At 47.5% G+C, this 24,716-nt stretch overlaps 1 protein-coding gene across 1 annotated transcript in view; it reads left to right on the top strand.

The window, feature by feature from the left end:
- LOC119401376 (GTP cyclohydrolase 1) overlaps positions 1-24,716 on the top strand; it is a 46,601-nt gene that overhangs the window by 20,413 nt on the left and 1,472 nt on the right. Inside the window, exons 2-5 of the mRNA XM_037668113.2 lie at positions 5,011-5,387; positions 18,037-18,202; positions 21,943-21,974; positions 22,719-22,803. Coding sequence (XP_037524041.1) covers positions 5,084-5,387; positions 18,037-18,202; positions 21,943-21,974; positions 22,719-22,803 — 587 coding nt within the window. The 5' untranslated portion in view covers positions 5,011-5,083. The remainder of the gene's footprint in view (positions 1-5,010; positions 5,388-18,036; positions 18,203-21,942; positions 21,975-22,718; positions 22,804-24,716) is intronic.

Here is a 24,716-nt window from a genome sequence, read left to right as displayed (position 1 = left end):
GCACACGATGCTGACAATACGATTTCCGGTATCCTCTTCACATGTGCGTCCTCCATTCGAGGCTGTGACTCCAATTAGCTGAAATGAAAACAGCCGTGGATATCGATGTGAAGAAACGCCAGCTGCAGTTTCAGGCTCCCTATAAGTGTAAGCCGCGCTATAAAAGAATGTCATGCACCTGAATCCAAGTACGGAAATACTTTATATACATAAAATGAACATACGCCAGCCTAAAAAACCAAACATTTCTTTTACTGAACCAGCTGCCGGTGAATCGGCCTTCACTCTGATGAAGGCCGCTTCACCGGCCGCAGCGTTAGTAAACAGAATGTTTGACTTTTTAGACGTGTGTATACATGCACACACACACACACACACACACACACACACACACACAATATATATATATATATATATTTATATATATATATATATATATATATATATATATATATCGCAAGCGCCCCCCCCCCCTACGGTGAAGGATAATCCATCCGACCAGATTTGGAGGGGGGCGCTTGCTCGGTGCCGGACCGAAATATTCAAGATGGCGGCAGGAGAGCCGCTAAAAATGAAAAATGCCGATCCATGTTTCTAATGTAGTGCCTTATTTATTTACTGTTTTTATTCACCCTCCTAACTGCCAAACCACTGAAGCAGCGACCGGTTTGACCAATATATGACCGGCCACATGACAACGAAATTTCATAAAGAACATGAGATACGCACTCAGTGTACTCATTCATGTGGTTCTTTTTACACAAGCGATGCTCGTCATGAAAAAAAAAATGTGGCCTCAGGGGAGGAGCCGGGGCGATTGCTCGGCGTTTTACGGTATATATATATATATATATATATATATATATATATATATATATATATATATACATATATATATATATATATATATATATATATTCCGCAACTTCGGTTGCTGCAAGGTTATAAGTATTTTAAGAGTAGATGCGCCTTCATAAAAAACAACTTTATTGTCGACGTAGAGTGCACATACTATGACATACGAACAGCACGTGTTTCCTGAGGGAAAAAAAAGAGAAGTAAGAGTCCTGAGAAAACAGGAAAAACAGTCGCGAACACACCACGTGCACATATTTTGACATACAAAATATATATATATATATATATATATATATATATATATATATATATATATATATATATATATATATATATATATATATATATATATATGCCGACCGCGGCGGCTGCATTTTCGATGGAGGCGAAAAGTTTGAGACCCGTGTATTTAGGTTTAGGTACACGTTAAGGAACCCCGGGTGGTCCAAATTTTCGGAGCCGGCGTCTCTCATAGTCATATAGTGTTTGGGGACCTTAAACCCCTCATATTATAATTGTTGGGATTTTACTTTCAAACCCACCGCGATATTATGAGGGACGCTGTAGTGGAGTGCTCCGGAAATCTTGACCACCTGGTAATCATTAACGTGCACCTAAACTTAAGTACTTGGGCCTCTCGCATTTCGCCTCCATCGAAATGAGGCCGCCGCAGCCGGGGCTCGATCCCGCGACCTTCGGGTCAGCATTCGAGCGACTTCACCACTAGACCACCGCGGCGGGTTTGTCCTTGTTGTCGCTGCTGCTGCTGTTGGAACCACATGAAGGGCAACGGCAATCGAGCATACGAAAAATTAAGCTTTTTTCCTATTGGTAGTGCAGAACAAGTGAACATGTGCAGAACGACAAGATCCTTGCGATGAAAAAATCCGTAAACAGTGGGTGGGTTCTCGAGCCGACGTTTCGACAAGTGGACGTGTCTTCTTCAAGGCTGGAAGGCAAGTCCGCTTGTCGAAACGTCGGCTCGAGCACCCACCCCCTGTTTACGGATTTTTTCATCGCAAGCTTCCAACTTCCCCTTCCTGACGCTTTTTGAACATCCTTAGAACCACATGTGACTTTTTTGATGCCTTCAAGGCTCCATTGCTTTACAGTGGCAAGTGGTACGGTTCAACAATACAAGTGAAATTTATTACATAGCAATTTCCTGTGGCCAGCTGATGATATTTGAAAACATATATTGAGTAAAGTTCTTGGCTATACATGGGATTCCTGCCGCAATATTTTGGCATGTTATATGCGCACTGTAAGGTCACTGGGATGGTTGTTTTTGTTCTTGTGCACCGTCGCCTGCTCACTGACCATGTCACAGCCAAATCCGGTATTGTGTGCCAAAGGCCTGACTGGAGTGTTTCAGCAATAAGACCGGACCAATCCACGTCGAATAGCTTCATTAACACCGAATGGCTTCACTAAAAGAGCTTATTGCATCACGAATCAACTGCCGCAAACTTTTTTAAGAATCCGTCATGTACGAGCGAAGTCACGGGGATTTGCCGCACGCTTCAAGCGCTTTGTCTCTCCTTACGTACCAGTGATCACGCTGAAAGCTACGCGTTTGTCTCTCCTTACGTACCAGTGAGCACGCTGAAAGCTACGCGTTTGTCTCTCCTTACGTACCAGTGAGCACGCTGAAAGCTACGCGTTTGTCTCTCCTTACGTACCAGTGAGCACGCTGAAAGCTACGCGTTTGTCTCTCCTTACGTACCAGTGAGCACGCTGAAAGCTACGCGTTTGTCTCTCCTTACGTACCAGTGAGCACGCTGAAAGCTACGCGTTTGTCTCTCCTTACGTACCAGTGAGCACGCTGAAAGCTACGCGTTTGTCTCTCCTTACGTACCAGTGAGCACGCTGAAAGCTACGCGTTTGTCTCTCCTTACGTACCAGTGAGCACGCTGAAAGCTACGCACAAAGGGTGAGGATGACAAGGCGGCAATCCGTTCGTCAGCGCGCGTCATGACCTTGAGCACTTTCTTGTCATGTTTTTTTTTCTTCAGTACGCGCGGCTTCCTTTCAGTGTGATAACCAGCGAGCGCGTGGGCACGTGGGGGCATCCCGCGGCGGCCGCCGTAACTATGCAGCTCACGTTGCTCAAGTCAGCCAAGTGCGTTGAGCAAACATTGCTTCTCAGCGCAGTTTGATGCTCCCTGAGGCGCGCGTTTACACATCGCCCCGATTGACCTATGTAGACACTTCCACACGTGAGGGGGATGATGTGCACTTGGCAATGCATTGCCAAGATTGCGGGTGAATTTTCTAGGGCAAGAATTCTTTTCCGCTACCACGACCAATTGACACCTAAAATTTTCGAGGCCAACAAAATGCAGAAGGCAGGCCGCCGTAACTGCGCCAGTTAGCCATCAGTTGCCCTAAGGGCAGGCCCGTAGCCAGGAAGGGGGGGGGGGGGGGTAGGCACTCCCCCTCCCGGAATATTGGTGACGTAGGTGTTTTTACCAAAAATAATGAAAATAGGTGTTTTTCTCAAATAGTCGAGGTTTTCAGCAAGTGCCCCCCCCCCCCCCCCGCCCCCGAAAAAAATTCCTGGCTACGGGCTTGTCTACGGGATAAGGAAATTTATTTTTTAGACTTGCAATCGTCGACAGTCCAGTGTCGTGGACCTCAACACCGCTCATTACTTGTTTTCGTACACGAATAAAATTTGTATGTAGTTTTTTGAATCAATACTTATTATGCCTAAGGGCAGACTTTCGAAAAAAAAAAAAGATAAGTTTCCTTGTCTCTAACCAAGAGTGTCGTCATGAGTTCCTTTTGCAGTAAAGTAGAGAGTGGGGTGGGCGAGTTGGAACTGATGCATTCTTGAAAACTTTTCAGCGCGAACTGGACGGAGCACAAAGAAGAGAACACAAGACGAGCGCTGTCTAACAACTGAAGTTTATTGAAAGAAAAATCAAACACCAGAAAACCAACAACGCATGCGCGGAAATTACCTGTAGTCAAAAAACTCGTTAATCTTACGTAGCTCACACTCTAAAAGGCAGACGGACGGCTCAGATATGCAGTTTTCTTTTCTTTTTTTCTTTTTTTCTTTTTTTGCCTTGTAAGAGCATGCGCAGGTTATAGTATTTTAAGGTGGTCTTTCAATAAAAAAATTTTAGTTGAAAGTCATCACTCGTGTTGTGCCCACTTTTTCTTAGTGTCGTTCTTTTTCCGCTGTTTTGCTTATACCCGATATCAATCGTCACCAACTTGCCCAGTTTTCAATCCTATTGAGTATCGATCCTTGTACAGTCATAGATAAAAGTTTAAGGACCACGAGACACAAGAAAGCGCCGAGTATTCCTGCTGCTTCGGCAGGCAGCCTGGTATTCAGATTTGCGACCTGTTCTAAAACGCGCTAACAACACGTACTGTGCAGTCGACGGAATGCAGTCACAAATTGCTGAGGAATACTATAAAGTTTTCTCAGACCCAGTGGTCTCTAAACTTTTGACTCCGACTGTACCTCACGACCAAAGGCAAAGACAAACTAATTCTTATTTTCTTCACTAAAAACGAGATAAAAAGATAGTCGCCCACTAGAGTTAGCGAATACTCCTTTTCAATGCTCCTCATGTATAGCCGTGTGTGTGTGTGTGTACGTGTGCGTGTATACATACGCATGAAAAATTGAAAAATTTCGGGGGGTTTGAACCCCCGCCCCCTCTAACTGGCTACGCCAGTGCGTCACGGATTATTTATTTATTTTTATTTCAAATACCCTCAGGGTACAAATGTACATTGAAGAGGGGAGGGGCAAAGGTTAACACATAATAACTACTTGGTTATAGGTACAAAACAGAAATAGAACTATCACGATGACACTTTTAACAAATTTCGGTTACAGTAACAAAGGCAAAAGAAAAATTAAAACTATATTTATAGCTATTATAGCTAACTATAAATTATAGCTAAATAAAAATACTTTAGCGAAAGATGGGAACTTTAAAGGCTCCCGTTTCTTTGATATAACCTTAATGGAAGCCTTAGCTATTTAGCGAAGACGGTGTACGCCATTTTCTCCTCTTCCACCTTCCTAACAGATGCGCTAAAGCCCCCAAGGACCAAAAAGAAAAAAAAAATTATGTACCCCTTCCTTGTCGGAGCGCAACAGTTTTCACTCTTTCCTTTGCGCAGCCTGGACCGGGCTTCGATCCCTCGAGGCGGCTGCAGCGTTCACTGTTGCGACTTGTCCCCACCTGGTGAGCCCATGGGTCGCACGTCGATAGCGGGGCCCCCTTCGTCCGAGGGGGCCCGCGAGGCAGAGCGCGTCGTCTCCTCCTCGGCCACCAATGGCGGCGCCTCCATGAACGGTGGTGACAGGGATTCAGTTGCCATGGAGCCGCCGTGCGACGCGCAAGAGCGCCAGCTCGTCGCGTCCATCGCACGCGACTACCGATCCATGCTCGAGAAGCTGGGCGAGAACCCGGACCGCCAGGGCCTGCGCCGGACGCCCGAGAGAGCCGCTAAGGCCATGCTCGCCTTCACCTCCGGATATAGCCAGGACGTTAGAGGTGAGCAGTGCATCAAGCCCACCTCATACCCGGGCTTCGTTGATGAAGGCCGCAGCTGTTTTGCCGAATAGCCCTCACAGGCCCTACTTTCCCCTATATGCCCCATATATGCCCCTATATGTCCATATATGCCCCATATATGCCCCATATATGCCCCTGTACTTGGCGTCATTGTCTGTCGATTTCATTATGTTGCTCATATACGAACCGTCGACCTAAATGACGTGTCCCCACCTGCGCTACGCCTGGAATGACCACCTTCGAACTAGCGACATGCGAGACACGCAAGGGAGAGGAGGGGGGCGGGGCAGGTCGGATCGGATTGACAGTACATATCTGCCTACACAAGACTATTTTATACGTCACTGTAATATGTTCCGACATAAAACACCGTTAGCAATATCAACGCAAATAATTCGGCAACTCAAAAAACAGCCACTCACAAAACAGCTATGGCTTAGTTTCCACGCGTTACTGACTCAAAGCCTGGAAAGTACTCGGAACCGCTTGTTTCACTAAGTCATATTTGCGGAAGTCATATACGATTGTAGTGCTTGCAGCTAACACATCCTCAAACGGGGTTTCAATGTGCATGCTGAAGTCAAGGCGCGCGCTGCCGAACAATAATAATAAAGTGTGAAATGGGGGACGACATTTTCGAAGATTTTTGTATCTCTTGCGGGACAAGAGCCCTTAGTGCGGGACAGTCCTGCGAGTCGCGGGACGGGTGGTCCTACACCTCCTATGGCGGTCGCCCACAGTGGTCTGCACACACTTTCGCAATGAAGCAACAAGTGGTCATTACCTAAACGTCCTCGCTGCAACGAACCGACCTCTCTTCGAGGGCATAACTTCTTTACTAAAGGAGGCCCTTATGTGACTTTTTCTCGGAGTTTGGGCATCGGACTTAGCTTACTGTGGCGGCTGCTGCTTGCCCTGCCCAATAGTTGACTCACAAAGAACGGTAGTCGCATAAAGAATCGACTTAATATATCAGAATATATCTGTGTTCTCTGTATGCGCGGTTAGGCAATTAAATCGACTGAGCTCTACAGAACATTTTCTGAAACGAAAGCAACCCAGCCCACTCCCCCGTGGCTTACGCCCCTGGTGTGTGATGATATTCAAGGGCAAGGCATGCACGATATATACACGAAATTATGTGAAACACTTCATTTCCACGGCAATATTTGTTGGAAAGGAAACCAAGTGCCCGTCGCGTTCATTTCATCTTTTTTTCCAAGGCACGCGGTCTCTTCCGACGCGCCGTGTCCCATGCTCGCATATCATACCAGCTTGCTTCTTTATCGGCGTGAAAAAGGGCGCAGCAAGCAGGGTTGTTAAGCCTCTCCCCCTGCAGGGAACGGGCGACGCTTTATAACTCACTCTGGCTAATCAATCATCATCAACGAGCCGACCTCGGACGAGGATAATCTCTTCCGACTGCGAGATGGTTGGAGGTGCGTAAAGGCAAGCTGCAAAAAGGCGACGAGATAAGAAGGGCCCGACTGAGGGAGCCCTTAAATCATTATCTCTTGTTTTCTCCCAAATCTCTAAACGGTTCCAGGTGGTTGACTCGAAATTCCTTCCGCGTAAATGCTGCTTATCCACAAACCATATTTCGTAGAAGTGCGTTCGCCGTGTTCCGTTATACGTTCAGAAAGAAGAGCGACTTGCGAACCCCCCCCCCCTTTTTTTTAGCGTGGTACAGCTCTACTTTCCTCTAGGTACAAACCCAGAAAACGGCTCGTTGCGTGAATCTGACCTTCAAGTACAGTCAAGGTGACGCGAGTGCGTTTACTTCGTCCATTTCGTCTTTGCGGCGTCGCGTGAGTGAAAATTATATTCAAAAGAAAGCGAAGTGAGCGCGTGAGCTGCGTGCCTACTTCGTCCACGTTGTCCTTGCGCAATTCGCGTGAGCAGCACGCACGCAGTGGCGCCGTGAATTGCGGCGTTTAATCTGACAACGGGTGGAACGCGCAGGCAAAAATTATAACGATTTCCCATTTAATAGCGGCTGCCGATAGCAAGGAATGCCTGCTCGTCACATCAGTAAGTAATATTGCGCCGATCCTCATTACTTCGCATTCCTAATCATGCGCACCGCATTTAAACTTTGCAGCGGGATATCTCGGACCACGGACATGCCGGAATTCTTCCATATGGAACCGTGTAGAAACGCGACGGCCTCCAACTTTTCAGTATAAACATGCCCTGTTCTTGCAATCTAAAAAGTTCATTACTAAATCTTGATTAATTGGAGGCTGACTGCGATAATTAACCTCACTTTGTGTTTCCATCGATACATAACTTATTTGCAAAGGTTGTCTTCAAGCCCCTGCCAGTGCTGAATTTTATGAAAACCATAAAGTTTAATTTTGATCCCCCGGTTACACTGTTGACCGTCCGATAGGTCGTCTTATATGCTTATGTATTTTTCAGTAGGCCTCAAAAACTAAGAGGCCACCATTTAAAAGTTCTGTGTCATCTCTGCTTCGTTCTTACCTCACTTGTCCATTCCTCCAGGCACCAGTGCAGTGTATCAAACCGGATGTGCGTTCTCATTAACCTCCCCTTCCTTTTTTTATTTATTATTTTTTGTTCTGTTTTATTTGAACACAATGAATGTGTTTTAATGGGTCGTCCTACAGCTGAACTGCGGAGGCAATGCACCCGGAAAGAATATATCGAGATCAGGCTCTGTATAGTTCTTTCCAATGTGTTCCTTATTGGGCACATAAAATGCGCTCTCATTTTTTGTTCATAATGTCGCAAGCAGCCATTTAGCAAATGAGAGTGCAAATAGTGCAGTAGAAAAACATACTGTTTCTATATATCTATATATCTGATAGCGCGTGCTGCCATTGTGTGGAGCTTGCACCGATTTTTCGCAGCCCGCCCAAAAGAGCGTGCCAGATGAGCAACAGGTAGTAGGGACACCACCTGTTGCATCAGCTGACTATGTGACCGCATTGTTACAAAAGGTAATTCCGCGATGACGTTAGAACATGACAAACGATGTTGTAGTGTTTAGAGTAACAGAGAGCTGAGCTAGTTGGTAAGTATTCATTCTAAAAAGACAGGGCGTGCGAACACGGACACAAGAAAGAAGTCAGGACACCACAAACGCCGACTAACAACTGAAGAGACGCACAACGGCCGAATGTAGTATTTTTGGGGGCAAGACACATCTGCTTACAGTCGTGAGCAATATGAGAGCGGACACCGAATTCGAGTTGAATCGGCGATTACTTGTGATGTACCGATATGGCTGTGACGTATTGAACTGCAAGAGAACCTTTTCGCCTGAGCATTTAGAACGCTTTTGCGCTTGCCTGTTGCGTTCAGCAGCTGTGACCTCTCAAAGGTAATATCGGCGTCCCCTGCCATATGGCTGACAACTGTACATTATTTTTTTTTTGCTGTTTCGAGGTCGCCGGTTCGATCCCTGATGCGGCAGCCGCACGGGGGCGAGACGCGTGAACGTACGTGCACTTGCACTCAGTCTCAGGGACACGTCAAGGAAACCGATGTCGTCAAAATTAATCCCGAGCTACGGCGTGCCTCATAACCACATCGTGGTTTGGCCCTATAGGATTCACTGGCGTGAATCATGGGGGCCGCTTATGTTCAGGCTGGGAGAGAGACCCCTTGAAAGTTGACAAGAGTATGAAGTTGGGCATGTTGGTAATGCATAACTGATCACGTAGCGCAAAATTTGACACAGGACAAGAGAGGGGGACGAAGACGAGCGCTTACATCCAACAAGGTTTATTTCGAGGAGCGTACACATATATGCTCTCGCAATGCGAAAAACAAACACATCATTCAAGAAGCTCACAATTGTCATGCGCGAAAATCTTACATTCTCAGGAAAGACAATTCTTTTTGACAAAGCCCGAGAGAGGGAGTGCTGATGCAGTTCAGCCCTAATCTACAAATCCTCTCTGCCTCGATAATTTCCCTTGTCGTTTTATTTCTGTTTTTTCCTACGATAATGGTGTCATGAAAAAGCGGTTTGCAGCCACACGTGCTGCAGTGCAATGCCAGGAAACCATCGCGACCATTCTTGACATTACAAGCATTACAATCGGCTCCGGCATGCGTTAGCTACACTTGCCTAGCCGGAGCCGATTTCGCGTGGAGCGTCATGAGCCGTGCTGCGCATGCGCGAGGATCAGTGATGTCACACAGCTGGGTCACCGGAGCTGGCATCTCACGCGCTCTCCGACACCGCTGCGCGCGGCTCGCCGCTGCTGGTTAGAGTGCCTAAGGTCCCTGCATTTTTAGAGTGCACGCCTAAGGTCCCTGTAAGATAGAGGGACTTTAAGAGTGCCTAGATGCGCGTGCCCCCGCGCATCGAGGCACTAGAGCACGCGGGCATCAAGGCACCCTACTGCTGGTCTGCGGGAGAGTGGCGTCGTAGGCGCGGAAGACACGCTGGCGCCGGCGTGCGCGCAGACTCCGCCACCGCCGCTGCTGGTCTGCGCCGCATTCGAGACTCGAGAGGAGTGACGTCGTAGACACAGTGGTGCCGGCGCGCGCGCAGCTATTCGCCTTCGCTGTGCATTCGCCGTCTGACACTGCGCTGGGGCCGCTTGATAGCGCATCTGATTGGCGTTTGCAGGTGGGTAACGCCATGGAGAAGGAGAGCGCAAATGCTACTCGACGGCGCAGAAGAGCCGAGAAGCTTATCTCATCAGATCCCGAAGTAGTTGCCTGGCAAGTAGCGGTTCAGCGTACGAAGAATGAACAGAAGAAGGCTAATAATCCTAGACAATCTGGAAAGCTAAGAATAATCAGCTGAACCTTTGCTAACGCTACGTATATCCTGGCATAGTCAAGCTAAGCCACTGCAATTTTTTTTTTTTGCTCAGCGCCTAGTTTTAATTATGCACGACCGACTGGCCAGGCAACATGCATTATTGCAGAAACGAAGTACCAAAGTAAAATATACTTTTTGTTTCAAAAGGCTGCAGATGTTTATTATGCTAGGCTTTAAGATATAAAGTAAATAATGACCGATCATCCACCGTTATTATAACTACGAAGCATTTTTTAGCGAAACGAAGGCACTTTGGGCGTTTCTATCGGTATCTATCTATCTGTCCACTTACGTCTGGGTGCTCTCGTGATCGCCGCCTGAACTTCGTGTGCACCAAAATTCGTACAGGAGGTTAAGAGAGTTTGACGAATATATCTGTCGGGTAATGAATAAGGTGAAAATCCCGTCGCGTACGTCGTCAAACCATTTCCTCCAGACACGTGTGGCACATACCCGTATACCACGGGTCCCGGTATAAACGGGTATGCGCCACAGGTGATTGACAGTTTATATCTGCCCAGGAACGGCGAGAACAGACATTGGTAATTTTAATGTGAAAGCATTAAGAAAAACCGATATCGTCAGCGTTGACCAGACGAATGTACAAAATAAATAAAATCATGATCTGAGCAGGAATCGAATCCAAGCGCTTTGCGTGGCAGTCGGGTATCCTACCACAGAGCCAGGCCAGGAGTTGAAGCTGCTTTGGAAAGATCTTATGCAGGCCTAATGTCCGTGCAACGTCAATTGCGGTTGCAGTGCTGGCTATGTAATTTTATAACAAAGCAATAAACGTTACATATTTACTCCTATCATACAGGCGTCATGTCAGAGTTGACACCGCTTTTATAGCAGTCTAATAAACGTTACATTTGTGTCCTTATGACTCAGCAAGCTATATTCAAGCGTTGTTCGACCTCGGAGGAATACGCTATCGAAAGTTGCGTATGATATTCACGTCATCATACCGTAAAGTCGACTTCGTTTCGATAATACTGACGTCTGTGCTCTATAACGTGAGTTCTGATGTTACGTCAGACAATAAGTTACCCTTTAAACACCAATGTTGTCGACGTTCCCGGTAAGCCCACGATGTGCACACAGCTACTACACCTACAAAAACACGTCGATCCACCTCAACGCTTGGCTCAAAGCCAAAAATCATGGACAATCACTGGCCGGCTGCTTCGCATGAAACCGATTCTCACAAGGCGGCGGATGTGCCGAATTTTTTAATGGTCGACGATTTGTTGGAAGTTATAGACAATGAAATAAGATTCCGATTGCTCGATTGTGATCGTGTTATTAAAAAAAACACGATTCGGTTTCCGGGAAGATTCAATAGTACATGGCAATTACGTGACGTGTGAAACCATGCTCGCTTTTCTATTTTATTTCAAAGCCCTATATTAAATTACGTATGGTTCCAAATAAAACCTATATTTATAAAAACAATATGGCCTCCATAGCAAGCTGTGTCCCAGTGGCGTAGCAGGGGGGGGGGGGGCACAGGCCCGTGCCCCCCCCCCCCCGAAATTTGTTTCTCCCATGTGATACAGAGCACAAAATGACGCTAGACCATACTTCCCTGCCCGGCCCCCACTTCACATCAAGGAGGTGCCCCCCCCCCCCCCCCCCCGAAAAATTTTTCTGCCTACGACTCTGCTGTGTCTCCCCTTGAGAGTGTTCAGTATTTACGCCACTGCTATGATTGAAATGGAAAGCAACTGCGCCATAAACTTAAATACCAGTATCGTTGTCCATTTCTCGCAGAGTGCACAACTGCCACAATCCTCAAACGAGAAGTGTCATCGTGAGCTTTACTGGAGGTTAGCGACTTTTCGGGGACGTTGGCGCTTTTGCGTTACATAACGTGACGCCGAGGGTGAAGACCCACTGTATACATACATAGAGCCACGGACACGCGGTCAGTGCATACGTACTCTAGCCACCGCAGCATTCCGAAGCTTTCATTATAATAATTGCTACGGTTTTACGAGCCAAAGCCACGATATGATTATGAGGCAGGCCGTAAAGGGCCCCTAAACAACCTCCGAAAAGGCAAAGAACGAGCGCGTTATTCGTGGCTGGCGTTTCCCGTCTTTTCGGCACAATTCGTCAGGCCAGCAGTCTGTTCACGTGATGACGCCATGGGGAAGTAATCTTCCGATTGGTCTATATGCGAAGGGTATCAGTCGCGAATTGTCTCGACTACCCTGCTTTGCCATGCAGTCGCACGCCCGTTCTTCCTTGTCTCGTATGGCTATATATCGTGCGCGATCAACCGATCTCACTTCGTTTCGTGCGGTTTCGATTGCGCAAGCGGAGATAACTGCCTGTAGCCGAGGAGCGCGAAATCCCGATAGGCCCAACGCTTAGAGCTGACGTTGTCCACGTGTTTTATGAAGAAATAAGTGGCGCGGTAACCTTAAGGGACAAAAAGAGAGCAGAGTAGGTCAGGGAACAAACGCTTGTTAGGACATCTTAGTCGAAATCAAAACGAGGAAATGGGCATGAGCAGAACGTACAGCGCTGACTGGGTTCCAAAAGAACGCAAACGCGCGAGGGGGAGACAGAAAGTTAGTTGGGCAGATGAGAGTAAGAAGTTTGCGGGCATAACGTGGCAGCAGCAACCACAGGACCGGGTTGATTGGAGGCACATGGGAGATGCCCTTGCTCTGCACTGGGTGTAGGCAGGCTGATGATGATGATGATTAACCAGAGAAGAGGGAAGAGATAGCGCCTGTAGGAAGGGTAGTAAAGGCGAGCAATAAGCCACTCGTCTTTCATCTCGGTGTGGTTTAGGGGCCCTTTAAAGGGGTATTGACACCTTTTTTCGAAGGCGAGTTTACTGTGCCATACATATCTCCTGCATGCAGAGACGGCTCTGAGAAAGTGTGAGGCTCAGAAAATGCTCATAAGGTATTTTAATTTGATATTAAAGTCAATTTTTCCATGGCGCACCTACTGACATCGACACTAGCTTGACGTCAGGCTACAGTACAAATTCTGGTGACTTCACGCAGCAGTCTGGCTAGTTGTGATGACGTTAGGTCAGTGGCGGATCCAGGGGGGGGGGGGGGGCGATTGGGCGATCGCCCCCCCCAAAGCTATAAGCCAACCCAACCCCCCCCCCCCCCCGCTTTTCACCTCACCGAAGGCCATTTTTCAGAACGTAGAATTTTTTCAGGTGGTCGCTGTGTCCATCCCAATCCGAGACTAGGGAAGCACCCCTCACACAGCCCAGCGCTTTTGTTAAGAGCGAAACAGGCTTTCTAGAAAAGATTTCTTCTGCGTCCTGCATCTTTCAAATAGGCACCGACGAGCACAAGCCTCAACTATTTTGCTAAAGCAACTGCTGCCTTTATGGAAGCGAGCTAAAGTTTCCTCCCCACTCCCAGGGCCATCAGCTCTTCAGCAAAGCGAGGGGTCTTCAAATTCTCCCATCTTTTTCTCAGAGACAGGAGTCTGTTCTGTGTCATTCAAACTGGCATCTTTCGTCCCACCACGGCCGGGCTAGACTGCACGTGCGCGCTTGAGCGCGCACGTGCAGTCTAGCCCGGCCGTGGTCCCACAAAGCGTGCAGAACAAGTTACCTTTTAGTCAACCTTCAGCGGCTGGTCCAAAAAAAAAAAAAAAGAAGGAAGGCAGGCAGTGGTGCTGTGAATTATATTCGCCGAAGTACCGAGCAAGCCTCCGAGAGCACGTGCGCGGGGTATAATCGAGCGCGACTCCGAAAGCTCCGTTTGACCGTCCTTAGGCTGCGGAGATAGAAAGGGCATTTTCTGGCAACACGACCGGCCAGAAAAAAAGGCAATGGGGAGGAGGGGGCGGGGTAACAAAGGGAGGCTTACTCCGAAACTACGTTCAAGGAATACTAGAGCTCGCCGTTGTGGGAATACTCATTTATCGAGCAGGTGGCCTGCCCTTCCCTCTTTCACCCTCCTCTTACCAACAACACTGATACGTGTTCCCCAATGTTTAGCGGAAATATGCGAAATTTTAGATAATGAAATGGCACTGAGCAATGCAACTGAGAACAAAAATAATGAGCATTTGGTTACTAACGTGAAGTTTTAAAGTTGGGCAACGCCCCCCTCCCCCCTCTCCCCCCCCCCCAACAACCAACCGCCCCCCCCCCAAAGCAAGCGCCTGGATCCGCCCCTGCGTTAGGTACCAAAACTTCCAAGATGGCCGCTTGTGCGTCATCAAAACTTCCAAAATGGCCGCTTGTGCGTCACCAACGGAGCCACGTTGCGGAGCGGCCGTGGAAACGTCACTGTATATTGTGCGAGCACGTGACGAGAAGCTCATACCGTGTTGTGACGTCAGGGTACAGTAGGAACTGAAACTAGCTTTTAAAAACATACTGTAAGTACTTTTTCAGGGCGAACTCGCGCTTAGCACTACCTTTTCTAGGCTCTTGAGGGCTTGAACCACGGTGGGTATTCGGAAGATATGTGCGACGGGAAAATAACTGATGTGTAAGCTGTGCGATCTTTTGTAAGAGGGCCGTAGGTTGTCGCGCAGGTGGCGCCCCCTGTGGTCACGTGACCTGCGTGACACCTACTACTACCACAACCACTGCTACTACTACTACTACTACTACTACTACTACTACTACTACTACTACTACGACGACGACGACGACGACGACGACGGCGATGAAGACGGCAAAGGGTAGACTAGGACAGCTCCGATGTAAAAGGCCGAGTATCCTAACGATAAAAAATGCAGTAGATGTTTTAGTTCATTTGTTGTCAGGTTTTATTACTTCTTCGAAACTTATTCTCTCCTGTTAGCAATTTGCTTTCACTTGAGTTGTATTGGTTTTTTATTGGTACAGGAGGTCCCCTTGCAGCCTAGAGCTTTGGGACTTACTTCTCTATATCACGTTACTATGTAACATTTTCTGAATGAATAAAATTCTTCTAAAAAAGAAAAAAAAAACGAAGTGAAACAGGGTTAACAGATGAGGTTTCCACGTGGGAAAGTGAAAGAGGCGGTCAAGAAACAGCGGACGGTAATGTTGGGTCCCTAAGACATATTGTAAAGGCATGCCGCAAACACACAAAATGTAGACAGCCAGATGTCACAACTGTATCTCCGTGTTCGTCCAGTAACATGCTCTGCTGTTTGTTCACGAGTACGGCAGCGTCATCTAATGTTAGTGGGGTAAGTTCAGGTCTGCTGGGCCACTCTGTAACTCCGAGGCCACAAAGAAAAAGTGTTCAGCAAATTGCGCCAGCTTGCCGTTAGTGATATGGTCGTCTGGTGGGCCGCAAAGGGTGTGTTGCGAAGGCGTCGAATGCTACGACTCCTTTCCACGGTGACCCGAATAAAAAAGGTTCACCAATGCGAGCGTGTCGCGACCCTCGGGCGCAGCAGGTGTCCCGAGCGGCTAGGGAGGAGGAGTGTTTAAGGAGGAAAAGAAAGGAAGAAACGGGAAAGAGGGAAAGGAAATGGGTACGCAGGGATGCGCCGAGAGTTGCCAGGCAACGGCCTAGAAGCGAGAGCAAGTTCCGACGTGGGGCCTGCAGCCAAACCCCGACACTCCTTCGCTCGGAGGACCTCAAGAAGAGAAAGTGTTGCAGTCGAGACTATCCTCTCTCTCTCTCTCTCTCTCTCTCTCTCTCTCTCTCCTCTCGCCCACGAGCTGGCAGCAGCAGAAGTATACGATCGATGACCACGTTTCGGTGGAAGTCACTGAGAATGTCACGCTGACTAAAAAACAAAAAAGAAAGAAAGAAAGAAAGAAAGAAAGAAAGAAAGAAAGAAAGAAAGAAAGAAAGAAAGAAAGAAAGAAAGAAAGAAAGAAAGAAAGAAAGAAAGAAAGAAAGAAAGAAAGAAAGAAAGAGAAGGAAAGGCGAGTCACTCTATAAAGTCATGCAAAAAAGTGCAACTGTCCTCAGCATAGGCGGGGTTGAAGCCACGGCCCACGGGGATGAAAGTGCACGAAAGCAATCTTGATACGACGCCACTTACCTACCGTCGATGCTTGCGTTTCTTTGTATCTTTTTTCTCTTACGCAGCGTATGATCCCAGCATCCGGTCTCCATCCGTGGGTGGACAATGCAATGCCCAGCGCGCATTAGAGAAGGACGTGATCCTTTATTCACTTATGAGCGACGGGAGGAGATGCCCAGACCGTGAATTATGCGCATGATCTGGCCGCGTCTACGTGAGAACGCGCGAACAGAGATTGCTTTCGTGTGTGATTCGGTGAAACGGTTTGAACCCCTCCCCCCTGGCTACGCTAATGTTCATTTCTTTTGAATGATACGTAGTATACGATCAGCAAGACTGTATAAGATATTGAGTAATTAGATCGGGCTCGTTCCAGAACTTGTTACGTTAGAGTAAGTGTCATCGCCATATCGATGTCCTTATTTTCGCGCTCTTAAAGGGGTTGTGCTACCAAATTTTGGCGCTACAAAAAGCCTGCTGTAAGTTTCCCTTTATGCAAGGACACTCAGCACAAAGTTCTGGACACAGCAAACATTTAGAATATATTTTAATTCCTCCCAAAGTGTGCCTAAATGCTCATTCTCGCGATCGAGACCCATCGCTAGCGGGCATGACACCGACGTCACTGTGTAGGAAGTGTAACGAAAGTTGTGATGTCGGACCATATTAGAGTGACGTGCAATGCGCGGTGACCCACAGCTGCGATGCACCCGGGCAAGCCATCGGCTGCGAACCTACTCAGCGTGTTGCCTAAGCAGCCACACTACCTCGCATTTTGCAGTGCTTCTCATCGTCACGCGAACCTGCGAAAACGACTTTAGAGAATTTTAGTTCATTCGCACACTAATTTGCTTTAGCATACCGGGTTGCCGTAGCCGTAAACGTGAGGCTCGATAGGTGGGGCCACCAGACAGGGCTAAGATGGACCAGGCAAGCACAGAATTGTATTTGCAGAAATCTAATGTATTATACTTCTCTGCTGTTGTAAAATCTCGGCAGCGACGTAGTTCCGAATGTGTTGCCTTTTTAAGCATTTCTTCGCCACGGTCACTCGGCGAAAAAGAAACGAAGCGTCACAAGATGCCGATACCATAGTCCGGTAACCCGGTACTCCGCAAAAATCACTGCGTAACCAGAATTCCGTACACGCTAATATTCTCTATTGAAAATTTTAGCGAGTAATGAAGACATCCGGATGGTTGTTCGCGTGTGTGTGCGACAGCAGACGATGCAGAGAAGGGGAAGTTCCCATTCGAGGGGGAGAAGGAAAGCGCATAGCAATAGTTGGCGCACCTCGTGAGAAACGCTTTTGAGTTGTAATCTTTAGCAATCCTCTGCAACAATTTTGTAATATGCGTATTTGAACGATTGTAGCGCGTCTCTGATTGTAACGCATGTATAATTTTACATTAGGAAAATTGAACAATAACTTTATCTCAACTTCGTTCTTGAGCCCGAATTCAACGTGCACAGAAATGTGAGGGCTAAATTTAGCGAAAACGAGTGCAACGTTAAACCCGTGCAAATACGGTAGACCTATATAGCAAGTGTACCTGGCGTCATTAGAGCTATAGTGTACAGCCACACACCACACAAATGCACGCGCACACACATGCGAACACGCACATGGCTCGTCGGTATGTAGGTATATACCTACCTTATTAGAACGTGCTGTTGGGCTAGTTGGTAACATGTCATCCTTAAAATTAGGCGAAACTTGGCACTCCCTCACTGACAAGTACTCACGACGCTGTTTGTGGGGTGTGGTCGTGTGTGTGTATGTGAATTTTCAAGATAGCTAGCTTGTCGTTGTTGCTAGTGTTTTTACAAGAAACGAAATGTTCGTGTTCTTCGCAGAGGTAGTCAACGATGCCGTGTTCCTGGAGGACCACGACGAAATGGTCATCGTTAAAGACATCGAGATGTTCTCGCTATGCGAGCACCACTTAGTGCCCTTCATCGGAAAGGTGTCCATCGGGTACCTGCCCAACAAAAAAGTGCTGGGCCTCAGCAAGCTGGCCAGGTGGGCGATACATTGTTGTTTTAGGACGAGAAAAATTTCCCTTACCGCCACGATAGTGCCAGCTGTCGTCCTGCCCGGTTTGTCTCGAATGGTCGGGACTCTTCTTGGTGCCGCACGTCTTTAACGATGGTTCATCAGGGCTTGAATGTATTCTCAAGTGTTAAGAACTGCCACACATTTCAAGGGCTGCTAAACGACTCCGACTTCAAAGACGAGAGAATGGTTTCTTTCCAGCACGCTTCCTAAAGGCGCTATCCCTTTCTCGTCACTTCACAAAACACGTGGACAATGTGAGCGTTGAGCCTATCAGGATTTTGCGCTTACCGGCCGCACGCCGTTACCTACGCATGCGCAGTCACTAACGCACAAAACGAAGTGAAATCAGTTGATTGCGCCCGATAGCGATGCAAGACAAGGCAGAACGGGCGCGCGATTGCATGGCAAAGCAGGGCGACAATTCACAACTAATGTCCCTCGCAATATGTGAACCAATCGACAGCTATTTTCTCATAGCGTCACGTGAACAGACTGATGGCGTCGCGAATCGTGCCTAAAAGACCGGAAACGCCAGGAGAGATTAAAGCGCTCGTTCTTTGAAATTTCGGAGCTAGTCTAGGGGCCCTTTAAAGATCATTATGCTACTGGACCCGAGCGGCAACGATAACGGCTTGTTTGTTTTTTAAATGCGAATGCATTTCTTAGTCGGGCTATGTCAGGCATCCGGCGTTGTCCGCGGCGCCCTCTCCCATGGCAACAGCTGCGGGCGCGCGCGCTTATCCTCGCCCCTAGCAACCGGGGCATATGGTGCGAGAGTGTAGGAGAGGGTAGGTGCAGTGCTTCGCCGCTCCTTCTCTCGCTGTTCGCTCTCTCTCCTCCCTGCGCCCCACTCTCCCGTGCGCTCGCGCCTCACTCTCGACCGTTCGCTGGCTGGGCGTCTCTCAAGAACATCCGGAAATGTGTGCTCGAGACGCCGCTGTGAAACGTCAACGCCGAGCCGAGAACGCTGGCGCCCCACTCTCCCGTCCGCTCGCGCTTCACTCTCGACCGTTCGCTGGCTGGGCGCCTCTCAAGGCGATGGCAGAAGTCGGCGAAGGCGAATGTCTCACGGCAACGGTACCCTCTCTCGGCGCAAGAAATGCATTCGCATTTCCTCACGATTCCCTTTGGGGAGGTGGGGGCATTTTTTTTCTTTCTTTTTTCAAGTTGCGCAAACATCTCCTGACGTTTACTGAATATCAAGATCGAGGGGATTTAGCGCTGCCCTGAAGGGCGAACCTGAAATGAATGGATAACTTGCTTTCTTTCCCGCAGAGACTGTTTCACGCGCACACGAATGCGTAGTCACGTGGCAGGCTTTGATATCTTGCAGGCTTTCCTTATTTGTCGGAGTGAAAGTGGCCTCATGTATCTCGTCGGAAATACCTAATTTTAGATGCAGGTATTAAGATTCCATACAGCCTCCTGATTGGCATTATAACAGATGAAACTTATACGTTAAAATAATTTAGATAAGGGAGGGATGAATTTTTTCTTTAAGAGCAGAGAATGGGTGGTTGGTTTATGGGTATTAATGTGCCAAAGCAAATCGGGCTACGAGATTAATATTCTCACGTGTCTGTGACGGTGAAAAAGGCAGCAGTCGGTGGGTTCATGACGAAACTCTTTATTTGGGCAAACTTGAGCTTGAAAGATGAAAAGTCACGATACAAGCAACAACACACGCTGTACACTGCTATCGGCGAACAGAGTGTCGACCGTCGGTAATCTGATCTGCGGTTAGGCGCGTCGGCATTTATACATGCGGCATCGAACATTCGAGTCTTATCGCTGGTGGCCGCGCTAGTTCCAGAATAAACTCAACTGTTCGCGGTTGCGCGCTCAAGCCTATTAGGCCATTCTAAAATAATCTGGAAGGTTCCTAGACATTCGGGCCGCGGTTTGCGAAAGGTAGTGGTGTAACGAACCGGTTAGATAGAAATACAAAAAGTGCGCGTGGCAATATTCTCGAACACGGAGTGTCGCTGGAGCCAACGTTTCGAGTGGTCTTCTCTTCTTCAAGGCATCAGCTTCAAGGCGCTGCCTTGAACAAGACAAGACTACTTGTCTTGCGGAAGACAGAAACTTCGAGGCATTAGAGAGAGAGAGAGAGACGGAATGCAGGAAAGGCAGGGAGGTTAACTAGACTCGTTTGCTACCCTACACATGGGGAGGGGGAATAAGGGAGTAAAAAAGAGAGAGAGAGGATAGACACATTTCACATCACACACACAGTGCCGAGTTTCACAGGCGGTCGCTCAATGAAGTTGCCTTCAAATACCGCAGAAGGGCTCGTGTGGCTTTCTGGGCTGATGTGCTGCGCCACCAGGCTCCTAAGATCTTTCCTTCATTAAAGGGCCGATCATCGAGACTATTCAAGACACTGGAGGGTCCGGTGATCTTCATCAAATTGGGGACAGTATTCAAGGCATCAGCTTCACGTTGCTGTCTTGCAGAAGACAAGATCGCTTGTCGAAACGTTGGCCCCACCAACACTCCGTGTTCAAGAATATTCATCTCTTCAGGCCTCCATCTTCTTAAATTCTGCCTTGTCAGGCCATGAGAGCCGTTGTTAGGGTGAAGTTGTAGAGAAGCCACGAGAGAAGTTGTAGGGCTGTCTTCCGCATGGGTTGCCGCCTCAGTCCAGGAGGCCATGTGACCTGGCCGCCTGCCTCGATCAGCTGACGCAGGTTATTACGGTTGAGGCTAAGGTGTGTTGTGTGGGCGGGTGCGTGTGCGCGGGGGGGGGGGGGGAGGTGTTAGTGGAATTATGACACTAGGGGCAGTTGGTTTATAATTCACTGAAAGTTGTGCTTTCATTCAAGAAGTGCTCGACTAAAGAAAAAACTTCTTCAAAGCCGAGACAGCTGTGTTATAGCAGTCCACTATATATACAGGGTGTTTCAAGAAATGTGTCCAACCTTCTCAAAAAATCAGGAAAATGCGATATTTGATTGCTGCCTTCAGAATTGTCTTTTCTGTAATGGCAGGGATTTTAAGATGGTTAAAGGAATTATTTGGGACTGTAATTAAAAAGGTTAAATTAATTAACTTTTTAATTAGTGGAGTTAGGTGGTTGTGTCAAATGGGAGAATTGAAGTTCTTCATGCTAGAAACCCAACCCAACTTTAAGATTTTGAAAAAGTGGCATTAGTAATAATTACGAAGTAATGAAATTCGACCAAATTCAATGGCGAAAACTAAACAGAAACGTGGACGAATGCAACTGCCATATTCTTCTGAGACGTCCAAAATGAGTGAATGACTTTCTGTAGCGCTAGGCATGGTTAGAGACATGACTTGAGACAGTAATTAAGAAAGTTAAGTTAATTAACTTTTTAATTAGTGGAGTTAGGTGACTGTGTCAAATTGGTGAATTGAAGTTCTTCAATTCACCAATATACACACACAAGTGCCACACAGATGGACAACCACTAGAGGTAATGTCTGCCATCCCTTGGAGCAAGTCCGAAATACTTTTTTTTTAATTTCACCTAAATGAGTAAGTGGTTATTCGATAAACTTTTCAAGTGTAGATCAAGATTGTCAATGACAATATTGCAGGCCATCCATAAAAAAAAAATGCCGATCTAGCTTTCTGCCAAGCCTCTTAGAGCCCGCGAAATAGGCGCGCGGACTAAGCAAAATACGAGACGAGCAATGAACCTGTGGTGAAATGAGTGAACTGCCCTCATATTTTGCAGGATCGTGGAGGTGTTCAGCAGGAGGCTGCAAGGTACGTTGGAACGAACTGTTTTCTGCTCCGCCAAGGTTCACAACTTGACACCACAGTAGTACTTGCTGTTGGGCTATTTGGTGAATTTTTCAGGGTCTGTAGTAGACATATCGTTAAAGACAAGACCACAATGGGATTCTATTTGCACCTCAACAGCTAGAAGTCACGTGACCCGAGAAGAAACGTCATGTACGTTGTCATGGGCGGAACGGCGCATCGCTGTCGGTCCTCGCTCTGACATAGTGCTGTGTGGAGAACCAGGAAGCGGCACGGTGTAGGTACTGGCCCCCCAGAAACACGGACCAACCACAGACACTAGCAAAATAGCGATACTCATGCGTCAGGCGGAACTTCCCTCTTTCATTCAAGTGAGCCTTTTTCACCGTGCCACGGCGCATGCACCCTTCCCTTGGCGGGAAAGTCGCGATACGCTGTTGGGTCTCTGATCTCTGAGGCTTTCCTGGCGAGCTCGGTTGTCTCAGATCACCACGCGAAGTTCCGTCCCCTTACCAAACAGGCGGAGGGCAGCACAAGAGAATGAAAAAGGCAGGCTGTGCGGAGGTGCTGTGACGTCACCCATCGTAATGAGGTGCAAATACTCTCGCGACCGCGAAAGGACACACAGGACGGACTCTCGTCCTGTGCATGTTCTTTCGTGCTCTGGCGCTAAGCCTGCTATTATTAACTTGCGTCGTACGTTGCGAGTCACCGTTTATTCATTCGTTGTTTTTGTTCATTTCGCAGTACAAGAGCGGCTAACCAAACAAATTGCGATGGCAGTAACAGAAGCAGTCGGCCCTACTGGTGTCGGAGTGGTGATACAAGCAACGTAAGTGCACGCTGCAGCCAGCCTGTTATACTCAGCAGCAAGAAATCTAGTCTGTTACAATCTAAGAATGACGAGGCTCCGCTCACAGCCGTCGCTTTCACCCAGACAAAATTTGCGTAATGCCCCATCCAATAGCATTTGCTTTTCCGTGACGTCAATCACTTTTCGCGTACTTCAGGTAGATGAATGGCAGGCAAGCCGCAGTTCTGGGGGCGGAGCTCCTATTTATTCTGGGTTCTAAACTACTATGGAAGCGTGGCCCTGGTTTTGTACAACTTATGGCGTCAAAGATGAGAGAGCTGCAGATGTTACCTCTGGCGTAAGTTGCTGCAGAAAACTTTCAACCAACCACTCACGGAGAATGGCTTTCCTGGTGTTGTTAAAATTTGCCGACAGCTCGGGTGCCATAAGCACACCTGCGGAACCGCGACCACACGAGCGTACATTTTGAGATTTTAGCTGTACACGTTAGGGTGGCTAATACCATAATATCGTTGTCGCATGGACTTCGTCGGAAACCACCAGTGTTGTACGCGTTACCGAAAAAAAGTAACTAAATACGTTACTCGTTACACTAAAGAAAAAGGAACGCGTTACTGCCCTACGTTACCCATAAAAAAAGGTAACGCGTTACCGTTACCGTTACCGAAAAAAAGTAACGGACGTTACTTGTGCCGTTACTCCATAGTCAGAAATCTTAATCAGTACGTCTTCGCAGCAGGAACGTACAATAGCAACTTTATAAAGCTCGTATTTATATTTCCCATAAAAGTTCTAGCCGAAACAACAATTTTACTCGAAGTACTGATTTAATTCTAACGAGAATAATTTGCACATATGCGCTGTACCTTGGCAGCACTGCCTAAAGTTGCCTGTATAGTTAATGTGACGGCTTCTGACTCTGCGGCACATGGGGAAGTCATTTTTTTCGCAGTGGGACAACAAAATAAAAGTGATCGATTTCATCGTCAACGTTCTCCGCAAATAAAACGTCGCTGAGGAAATTTGCAGTAATTACAACGGCGCGCGTTTACTTACAAAATGAATGCGCATATTTTTTAGCAGTAAAGAAATGCTTAAATGGAATAAATCTAGGGAAAAGTATGCGCGCATGAATATTCTTTTTTTTTATTTAACTTAACTTGTATTATTACCACGAATATGGCGTTTGTTTATGTGAAGGTGTTTAGCGTTAGCCTCGCTCGCACGAATTCAGTAACTAGAAACGTAGTCGCAAGTTGCAGACAGCAAGAAGCAAAACTAATTTTGAATACTGAATTTATGAACAGTGCTAGAGTATTGCAGGGACAACTTCCTAATGTAACTACCAAGTGCTGAATGTAACCAACAGCTGCATTTCCAAGCTGTCACCGGACAGCTTGACTCGCTTCTTAGCGAATACGTGCGCACCTATGCTGAATAGGAGCTCGACGGATGCGCTATATGGTACTCGTGTAATCACTGTAAGGAAGAGCTGGTGAATGCGCGGAAAGTTTTCCTTGAACCCGCTCAACGCAATGCCATGCGGCACCAACGGTACTGAGACAGTCTCTCATCTTCACACGGCGATGATGTCGAGAAGGCATTTCCGACGAAGTCATCCTCCGTTGTGTTGGAGATCACACCTAGCCTTGATGTCCGTAAGCCGAGGAAATCTCGAGAGCTCACTTTTGACGGATACGAGGACTGCATTTCACTTCACGTCATCGATAATCAACAACTTGAAACTCCATAACCAATCAACGACAACTGAAACTCGATAGCAAGGTAGCCGAAGCTATAGCAAATTTCGGCAGTTTGCTCCCCATTGCAATTTCCCCCGCGCAAAAAAGGACCCCGTGCGGGGTCGCTTTGTCAACGATTGGCGGACCGACAGCAGTCTGCCGCAGCGACAAAATAACTGTAGCGAGTAT

Source organism: Rhipicephalus sanguineus, chromosome 8 (assembly GCF_013339695.2).
Source record: "Rhipicephalus sanguineus isolate Rsan-2018 chromosome 8, BIME_Rsan_1.4, whole genome shotgun sequence".
Classification (NCBI taxonomy): Eukaryota; Metazoa; Arthropoda; class Arachnida; order Ixodida; family Ixodidae; genus Rhipicephalus; species Rhipicephalus sanguineus.
This window is presented reverse-complemented; position numbering and strand designations above follow the sequence as displayed.